Source organism: Balaenoptera borealis (assembly GCF_965194805.1).
Source record: "Balaenoptera borealis genome assembly, chromosome: 4".
Classification (NCBI taxonomy): domain Eukaryota; kingdom Metazoa; phylum Chordata; class Mammalia; order Artiodactyla; family Balaenopteridae; genus Balaenoptera; species Balaenoptera borealis.
This window is the reverse complement of record NC_138861.1, coordinates 40,521,046-40,530,748: the sequence shown is the minus strand read 5'-3', so window position 1 is coordinate 40,530,748 and position 9,703 is coordinate 40,521,046. Positions and strand designations below refer to the sequence as shown.

The following is a 9,703-nucleotide window of genomic DNA, read 5'->3' as shown; positions in this document are numbered from 1 at the left end:
CCCGCTTTTCAGATCACTCTTTGAAAAAAAGGGTTCATTAAATAAAAAACAAAGATTAAGCTTCCCCCCCACCCTTTTTAAAGGCAGAGATATATCTGCTTAGATGAGGAATCGAAGAACAAATGAAAATACCTTTCTATACCTGGACTCCAGCTGTACTGAAAAGTCCCACTGGTTACTCACAGTCTGTTAATTCCTGATTGGGATAAATCTTCCATTACTTGAGATAGATCAGCTACCCACACTTCAGAGGTGTGAATTTATCTAAGAGGACAGAACACTGTTGTCTGGATTTCTACTTTCTACAAAAGGATATGCATGCATTGGCAGCAGTGTGAGAACTAAAACCGAACTGTTCTCATCTACATCAAGGAAAAATTCAACCACGTGATTTTTCTGCAGCAATTTGAGAAGAGATTGTTTTAATAAGTACGGTTGGGTCATTACAAAGAAATGAATCTTCACTAGAAAATGTGATGCTGGAAAAATAAAAGATATAAAATATTATTAATAGTATAGTACCCGTGAAATAAACTTTTAAAAATGTGAGGATGGAAACCTTCATAAACTCTAATACGGCTGATAAGATGAATGCACTCCAAGGGGTTACCATGTTCCCCAAGAAGGACCCACGGCATGTGGGCATCCTGAGGCTGGCAGCAGTCCCAAAGTCTGGAAGTATTTTACCCCCAAAGCATCAACTGCTAGCAATTTTTGAGTCTGTTTTGTCTCTGCCCATGACAAGAATCAACTTGTTCCAAAATTCCACGAAGTATGTTTCTTTTATGTTAAAACTCTGCTGTTTCTGGGAAAGCTAAAAGCTAGAATTTTTTACACATGTGGACTAAAGCTATATTTGGATCTTTCAGTTCCTTAACAGAATAAAGATTTTTTTTTTTTAAATAACTACCACCCTGCTGCAGTTTATTCTGAGAAAGTCACTCTGTTTTTCAAAAAATTTAAAAAGTAAACCTTGTTTTTCTATACAATTTAACTTAAAAGTTCAAGAAGATTTTGTTTTTAAGAAGAAAAACAAAAGTCAAGCATTTAATCTAAATTAATTGCTAGTTCAAAGAAAACTACTTAGGGGAATAGTGATGACTTCTATTTACGAATGCTTTTTTCTAGTCACCCCATCTATAAATACCTAGGTTGTATGTTTTTTAAAAATTGATAATCATGCTATCACTTTTAAGTATTAAATACTTAAAACTTCACGAGACTAAATCCTGATTTCTTAGGCTTCTCTTTAAATACAGGTGAAATGATTTGGGACATCTTTATTTAATCCCCTGTGAAGCTATACTACCCAACTGTATGTCAGCCTCACACAACGAAGACAAATAGTTTGAAATCCTGGACAAGAAAGAGTACAAACCATGACATTCTAACACACCTGCCTCAATTACATAAAAAGTGGACAGAAAGGTTATGAGAACGTCTCTAAGGTCTGAGATAAACAGAACTTATATCATGTGGCCTAGCTGATAACAAAGTTACTGTTTTAATAAGTATCATTTCCCTTTGAATCATTTCACTTACTTTACACCAAGATTTCTGAGTCTCAGCATTACTGACGTTTTGGACCCAGGGAATTATGCTGTGGCTGTCCTGTGCACTGCAGGATGGTTGGCAGTTTCCCTGGCCTCTACCCACTAGATGCCAGTAGAATCCACACCTCCAGTCAAGACAATCAAGAATGACTCCAGACATTACCAAATGTTCCCTAGGGGTAAAAGTGTGCCCAGCTGAGAACCATGTCTTGACACTAAAGAAAACCCAAGAGTTAACATGGATAAAATCCTAAAATGTGATTTTATTTGAAGTGATTTCATAAAGAGACAGAAAATACATCAATTAGTTGTACTAAGAGCTTGTAAATGGAGACAATACTACTAGGAAGATGAGATCATCCATTGTGAGGGAAGAAAAGATTTCAGGGACATCGTTTTCACAACATGAATGTTAACTGGCACATGACACCCCATTGCTTCTTCAATCAAGAAAGTTTTCAAGCCCATAAAAGATAAGCAGGGCCCCTTGAAACTCTAGCACAAGTATCAGAATGGGCTCATTGACTGTTCACGATGAATTGCCTATAAATTGTTTAATCACTATCCTGTGTCAAAGATCAGACTAATTAAAATGAAAACAACAAATCTGAGTAGGAAGTAACCAGGAAAAAGAACATTAAAGTCAAGGCAGACAGTCTAAAATTTTGTACAGGGACAACTCATTAACACATCTTAGCTCCTTTCTCTTCACCTAAGCAAAGCTGTTCTTGAGAATTTTCGGAGAGCAGATAATTTTTTAAAAATCATTTTATGGAAAAAATTCAAAATGAACACTGTCCATTTAAAGGTTTGCATTAATCTTAAGAACAAGAAAAATCTCTTAGGCTATTTCAAAGCAAGATTTCATCTCTCTTTATACTTATAACATAAACCAACCAAAAGACAGACTTGAAGTTTAAATATAAGTCCACTTATAGTACAAATGTTGAATCAGTGCCTAGAAAACTACAGCTTTTAAGGATACCTGGCAATCTGAAAATATAATATCCAAAGCTGTGTCTATCAAAATGAAATCTCTAATTTTTCCAAATAAACATTTTATTTCGAAGTTTAAAAATATCTCTTTTCTTTGCATGTGGGAAATAATATTTTAATTTTTATAAGACATAAAAAGTGACAAAAGTGATACTAACATTTTATAACCACGTGCCAAAATTTCAACGATTAACTCAATGTTTTAATTTCTTCCATCTGATTGAAATCAGTCTTGTTTTCTTTCTCAGTGCTTGAGTTTCTGCTTCTAAGCAGACGTGAGAAAGAAGTAGTGGAAATCAGAACAGCAAATACTGGATTTCTGACGGCAACTGTAATCTTTTTTCCTTCTGAATTCATTAAAAAAATTATTCCTCACTCTTCTTTCTTAACATAGATTGAAAACATACTACAGAGTTTTTTCTTGCTTTTTCCACTTAACATTTTCCCGTGTCTTTAATTATTCCCCCATCACAATTTTCAATGCCCACTACATATAAATTCTATGGTGAAATCATTTAACTGTTTTTTACTTTAGAGATTTTAAATTGTTTCCAATCTTTTGCTCTTATTGATGGGATGAACATTTTTATGCATAATTATGTTTGCATCTTCGATTATTTAGGATAAATTCCTAGAAGTTAATTTACTAGTTCAAATAGTAAAAATATTTTTGAGTTGTACATAATAAATTGCTTTCCATAGAGATTATGAAATTTGCACTTCCATCACTGAGAATGCCAATTCACTGCACATTAAAAAATAACAGACATTTTGTTTTAAAATAACCTGTCAATTTTAAATATGAATATCTTATTGCCTTCATTCACATTTTTATTAGTGAGACTGAACTTTTTTTATGCTTACGATTTATAATCCTATCTTCTCAAATTGTCTGTTTGGCCCTTTATCCACTTTTCCATTGTAGTGGGGTTTTTTCATATTAAACTAGTATGACTCAATATAAACGCATATAACCCTTGCTTGACATCTAGAAATTTTCTTTAAGTCTTTTTTAAAATTTTTTTTCTCTTTTTTTATTTTTTGAATTTTATTTTATTTTTATACAGCAGGTTCTTATTAGTTATCTATTTTATACCTGTTAGTGTATATATGTCAATCCCAATCTCCCAATTCATCCCACCACCACCCCTGCCCCCGCTTTCCCCCCTTGGTGTCCATACATTTGTTCTCTACATCTGTGTCTCTATTTCTGCCTTGCAAACCAGCTCATCTGTACTATTTTTCTAGATTCCACATATATGCGTTAATACATGATATCTGTTTCTCTCTTTCTGACTTACTTCACTCTGTATGACAGTCTCTAAGTCCATCCACATCTCTACAAATGACCCAATTTTGTTCCTTTTTATGGCTGAGTAATATTCCATTGTATATATGTACCACATCTTCTTTATCCATTTGTCTGTTGATGGACATTTAGGTTGCTTCCATGACCTGGCTATTGTAAATAGTGCTGTAATGAACACTGGGGTGCATGGACATTTAGAAATGTTTAATTTTTATGTCCAACCAATCAACTTTTCCCTCTGATTTTTCCACTTCTTTACTACTTAGAAAATCCTTTCCCATTTCAACATAACTATTGACATATTTTCCTTTTGTTCTTGTGTCTCATTTTGACACCTATATTTTTAAAACACCTGGAATTTCTTTTTGGTATGGTTACGAGGATGCTGATTTAATATGTGGTAGCATGAGAACCCATTAATCATTATTTCCAAAATTTTCCTGCTTATTTTTCCAGATTAACTTTTAAAATCACTTTGTCAGGTATCGCTCCCCTCACTCCAAAACAATCTCATTTACATTCTTAGGGAAATTGCAATTAAACTATAAATAAAAATCAGGAAGAATGTATAGAAGAATGTTGAGTACTAGGTGCTATCAGGCATCCTTATCTTGTACCTGACTGTCATAGAAATGCTTCCTGTAACTCATTTGTTTACCAATACATGGACTTTTTGTTTCAGATAGGAATTTTTCTTTTTTTAATTGTATTACAGAATTCACCTCCCATTTTTATTACTAAATCTTTAACTGAATATAGATTTTGTATTTTGTCAAATGCCTTTGTGACATTTTTGGGGGACTGTGTATACTATCATGCTTTTTCCTCTAGATCTCATGTATAAACAGGTTTCTTAATAGTAAGCCATCCTTTAATTTCTGTCATAAGTCTACGCATAACAGTATTATTCTTTAATATGTTGGTGATTTGGGTTGCTTGTGCTTTAGTTAACAATTTTACATATAAATATTTCTAGTCTGGAGCTTTTTCAAAGATAATTTTTTTGAATACCTATTAAAAGTTCAGTGATTTCTATTTCAATTAGCTGTTCAACGTCTATATTTTACTTACATTTTTCCTGAACAACATTTATTTGTAGATTTCCAAATCTGTTTCAGTTTTTAAAATCTTTATTGAATTTCCTGTTTATATGCCGTTTATGTTTTCTAATTTGCTTCAGCTTTGATTTTCATTTTTCCTTTCATCAGGTATCTTAAATATTTGTCTTCCCCATTTCCTGTCTTCACTGTGTCCACCAAGAATCAGCTATTTGATTTACCAAATCTCCTTTCTGTCTTGTGGTCTAATTTTTTTTTCACTTATTTGCAGGATGAATCTTAAGGTGCTTTGTGTTGTGATGTGCTGTTAACTCAATTTGTAAAGTGTCTATTTCCATTCATACTATGAACCTATCTTGGGGCAGGCCGCTATGAAACGTTATGCCTTCTAACTATTAATTTAATTAATTAGAAAAGTCATTGTAAACTCACTATAATCTACTGGAATTCTCAGAACGTATTTTTTAAAATTTTGTTTATGTTTATGAAAACAACCCAGTAACTAGATCTTGTCTTAGAAAATTAGAAACTAATTATGCTTTTCCAGAAGACACCACTCCAGTGTTTTATATTGTTCATTCTCAGCACTACACAAGCCAAACACTTCAAAATAAATTATGTTAGAGGGAAGAAACAAAATGGAATGAAGAAACAAATTGAATGCTGGAAACTATAATGTTTAATACAAAGTATAATGTTTAATACAATGTAAATCTAAACAACTTAACTTTATTGAAATTAAGTTGAAAAAATACATTTTAGAAGCCTCATGTTTCTTTTTAGGAATGATAATCTGATTGTTATGAAACTCAATATTTGTATAACTGCTATTCATGCATTCCTGCAATTTGTTCAATTTTTTTTAGTCTATTAGATTCCCTGGTATACTGTTACCATAATTTGGCTTGCATCTTCCTGTGTAATTTGTGTACATTTTTCAGAAATGCTGCTTAATTACCTCTATTGTTTCCTATGAAACTCAAATGGACATTCCTATAAAAGAACATTCTTTGAAATGCATTTTCTATATTATACATAAGTAGGGAGGAAAGGCTTTTCTGAAAGCATTAAATATCTTTTATTTTTACTTCTGTGATTTACCGAAACCCATATTGACTCTACTGGTCAACAGATGTTCTTATTCTTAACTAGAGAATATCCCATTTAATGTAGGAAGCCTCTTCAACATACACTCTTTCCTCAGAAGTTTACATTTCCCTTCTGGTGCAACCACTGTGGAAAACAATATGGAGGTTCCTCAGAAAACTAAAAATAGAATTACCATATGATCCAGCAATCGCACTCCCGGGCATATACCCGGACAAAACTGTAATTCAAAAAGATACATGCACCCCTATGTTCATAGCAGCACTATTCATAATAGCCAAGACATGGAAACAACCTAAATGTCCATTGACAGATGAATGGATAAAGAAGATGTGGTATATATATACAATGGAATACTACTCAGCCATAAAAAAAGAACAAAATAATGCCATTTGCAGCAACATGGATGCAACTAGAGATTATCATACTAAGTGAAGTCAGAAAGAGAAAGACAAATACCATATGATATCACTTATATGTGAAACCTAAAATATGACACAATGAACCTATCTCTGAAACAGAAACAGAATCATGGACGTAGAGAACAGACTGTGGCTGCCAAGGGGGAGAAGGTTGGGGGAGGGATGGAGTGTGAATATGGGGTTAGCAGATGTAAGCTTTTATATATAGAATGGATAAACAACAAGGTCCTACTGTATAGCACAGAGAACTATATTCAATATCCTATCGGGCTTCCCTGGTGGCGCAGTGGTTGAGAGTCTGCCTGCCAGTGCAGGGGACACGGGTTCGAGCCCTGGTCTGGGAAGATCCCACATGCCGTGGAGCAACTAGGCCCGTGAGCCACAATTACTGAGCCTGTGCTCCACAACAAGAGAGGCCGCGGTAGTGGGAGGCCCGCGCACCGTGATGAAGAGTGGTCCCTGCTTGCCGCAACTAGAGAAAGCCCTCGCACAGAAACAGAGACCCAACACAGCCATAAATAAATAAAATAAATAATAATTTTTTAAAAATCCTATGATAAACCATAATGGAAAAGAATATTTTAAAAAGTATATATATGTATAACTGAATCACTCTGTTGCACAGCAGTAATTAACACAACATTGCAAATCAACTATACTTCAATTAAAAAAAAAAAAAGAAGAAGAAGTTTACATTTCCCTTCCAATAGCCATAAGAAGTATATGATAGATTTCTCTACATTTACTTTTGAGATAATTTGGGTAAAGAGACAGGTAAGCCACTTACATTTTTCATGATAAAGGCCAACACACACAGGCCCCTCACAAGTAGGACTGCTAGAATAACTTCTAGGGAACTATGAAATTCATATTAACTATGTAACCACCGTGGTACTGGGAGAGTTTAAAAGTAAGACAGAGAGCGTGGGGCTGAAAACATCCTACCTGCTTCCCGTCCAGCGTGCAGAGCCTCTTCACCACTCCTGAGTCCAGTTTAATGGCTTCAGTGATATCTGTTAAGACCTGTTCGAAGGAATGAGCAGTCTTCTTATTCAGAAGGATCCGCACAGCTTTTCTAGGCTTCACTCCACTTCGAATCACAGTCACTAATTTGGGTTTGATGAAATCTTTACTTTCCTTCACTTCACTCTTCACTGAGGAGGGGGCAGCCAAGGCGCGGGTGGTCCCACCCTTGATGTTCACAGACCAGTTTGGATTAATGTTTTTGGTGTAATCAACTTTACGAAACGGTTCATTCGACGCACACACGTAACTCTCACCTAAAAAGCAAAAATCAGTTTTATCAACGTGGTTATCCCCACCACAGGAGCATTTTGTATGAAGCAAACACGCTAGAATCCCATTAAGTGAATCCTCAACTTAACAAGTTTGGCGTTCTACCCACACCCCTTTCTTTTCAATAGCATATAGGTTGGTTTTGAGAGAACAGCATACATTAGAGTGAAATGCACTGGACGAAGAAACTAGAGATCTGGGTTTTATTCTGGTCAAATGTCACCCTGGATAGCGCAGCTTATGGGATCTTAGTTTCCCAACCAGGGATAGAACCCGCGCCCTCAACAGTGAAAGCACAGTGTCCTCACCACTGGACCACCAGGGAAGTCCCTGCACTTTGCTTCCCAACATCAGTATCTGTAAAGGGAAGTTGTTGAACCAGGTGAATTCTAAGGTACTCTCTACGTCCAAAAGTCCATTAACTAATTTAATTTTTAATGTCTCATTCTGGAAGAAATAACTGTATCACAAAATAATACATTCTCATAAAGAAATAAAACTGTCTTCCTCCTCTTTCCAATTATATATTTCAGCCCTAATCAAAGAAAAGTTACTACAAAATTCACATAGCTGACTAAATTCACATATTTAGTTATATGATCATTTACTCAGTTAATGAAGCACTGCAAAAATGAAGGAAGAGTTTTGACAGCTCAAAGAAACATACCGCAAGCATTTTTTCCTTAATGGAAGAATATGAATTTAAAATAGTTTAAATAGACAACCTTTTCATCGTCTACTTAAATGAGGAAGGATATTTAGTAGTTAAAATGATGTGTTCTTTATTCATGTAGACTTCTGCTTAATTTTCACTAAGTAAAACATAAAAACTATAGTATTTGTCAATTGGTCAATTGATTCAATGTTCATTAAGTTCCAAAACTTTATGTTGAAAAATCACAAGTTTTCTCTCAGGAAACTCAGAAGTCACCCACTTTTTTTTAGTCTCAACTTTGTGGCATGCAAGATAAAAGGATTACACTCTAAGATTTTCTCCAAGTTATCTTCTAACTCAAAAAGAATTCATTATTTTTTCACACATGCAGTTTAATGGCCCCATTTTTAATATATAGATTTGTCTACAGGGAGAGAATATGCAGACAAAAGCATTTAAGATTTTGGTTCCTTAGGCAGTTATACCTCTTGCTGTTAATCAAACAATAAATTCTTATTCTTTGTTAGACACTAGGCACCTACAAGATTGATTAGAAGCAATCAGTCTTCCCCCAACCAGAGTCATGCTACTATAGGGATTTTTTTTTTAATTTAATTAATTAATTAATTTATTTATTTATGGCTGTGTTGGGTCTTCGTTTCTGTGCGAGGGCTTCCTCTAGTTGCGGCAAGCAGGGGCCACTCTTCATCGCGGTGCGCGGGCCTCTCATCGCGGCCTCTCTTGTTGTGGAGCACAGGCTCCAGACGCGCAGGCTCAGTAGTTGTGGCTCACGAGCCTAGTTGCTCCGCGGCATGTGGGATCTTCCCAGACCAGGGCTCGAACCCGTGTCCCCTGCATTGGCAGGCAGATTCTCAACCACTGCGCCACCAGGGAAGCCCTACTGTAGGGATTCTTGTTTAAGATTTGTTACCCACCCCACCGCCAACCTGTCACTTCTCCATTCCATCCATCCTGTTGAGGAACATCACTTCCTACTCAGACTCCTCAGCTAGAAACCTAGGCATCATCCCTCATCCTTCTGGTTTCCCTACACACTGCATTTTGACATCAAGTTCTGTCCACTCTACCTTCTAAATATTTCTAAAAATGCCCCTCCCCTCTGCCCTCATCACCACCCACTTCTCACCTGGATCCATGCAAGAATCTTCTGTTTTCTACTCATTCCCCAGAGAGAGAACAAGTTTTCCAAATGATAGTGCATTTTATGTTACTGATACAGCTGGAAAAGTATATCCTAAAGTAATGAACCTTGATTCATGGATAAAATACCACATTGTGAGAGAATT

At 35.4% G+C, this 9,703-nt stretch overlaps 1 protein-coding gene across 11 annotated transcripts in view; it reads right to left on the bottom strand.

The window, feature by feature from the left end:
- Positions 1-9,703, bottom strand: part of DCLK2 (doublecortin like kinase 2) — a 155,211-nt gene that overhangs the window by 124,071 nt on the left and 21,437 nt on the right. For all 11 annotated transcript variants that reach the window (XR_014243600.1, XR_014243601.1, XR_014243602.1 and 8 more), the window contains exon 2: positions 7,391-7,725. Coding sequence is in view for 5 of the 11 variants with exons in the window: in XM_082388990.1 (XP_082245116.1) it covers positions 7,391-7,725 (335 nt within the window). In the remaining 6 variants the exon portion in view is untranslated. The remainder of the gene's footprint in view (positions 1-7,390; positions 7,726-9,703) is intronic.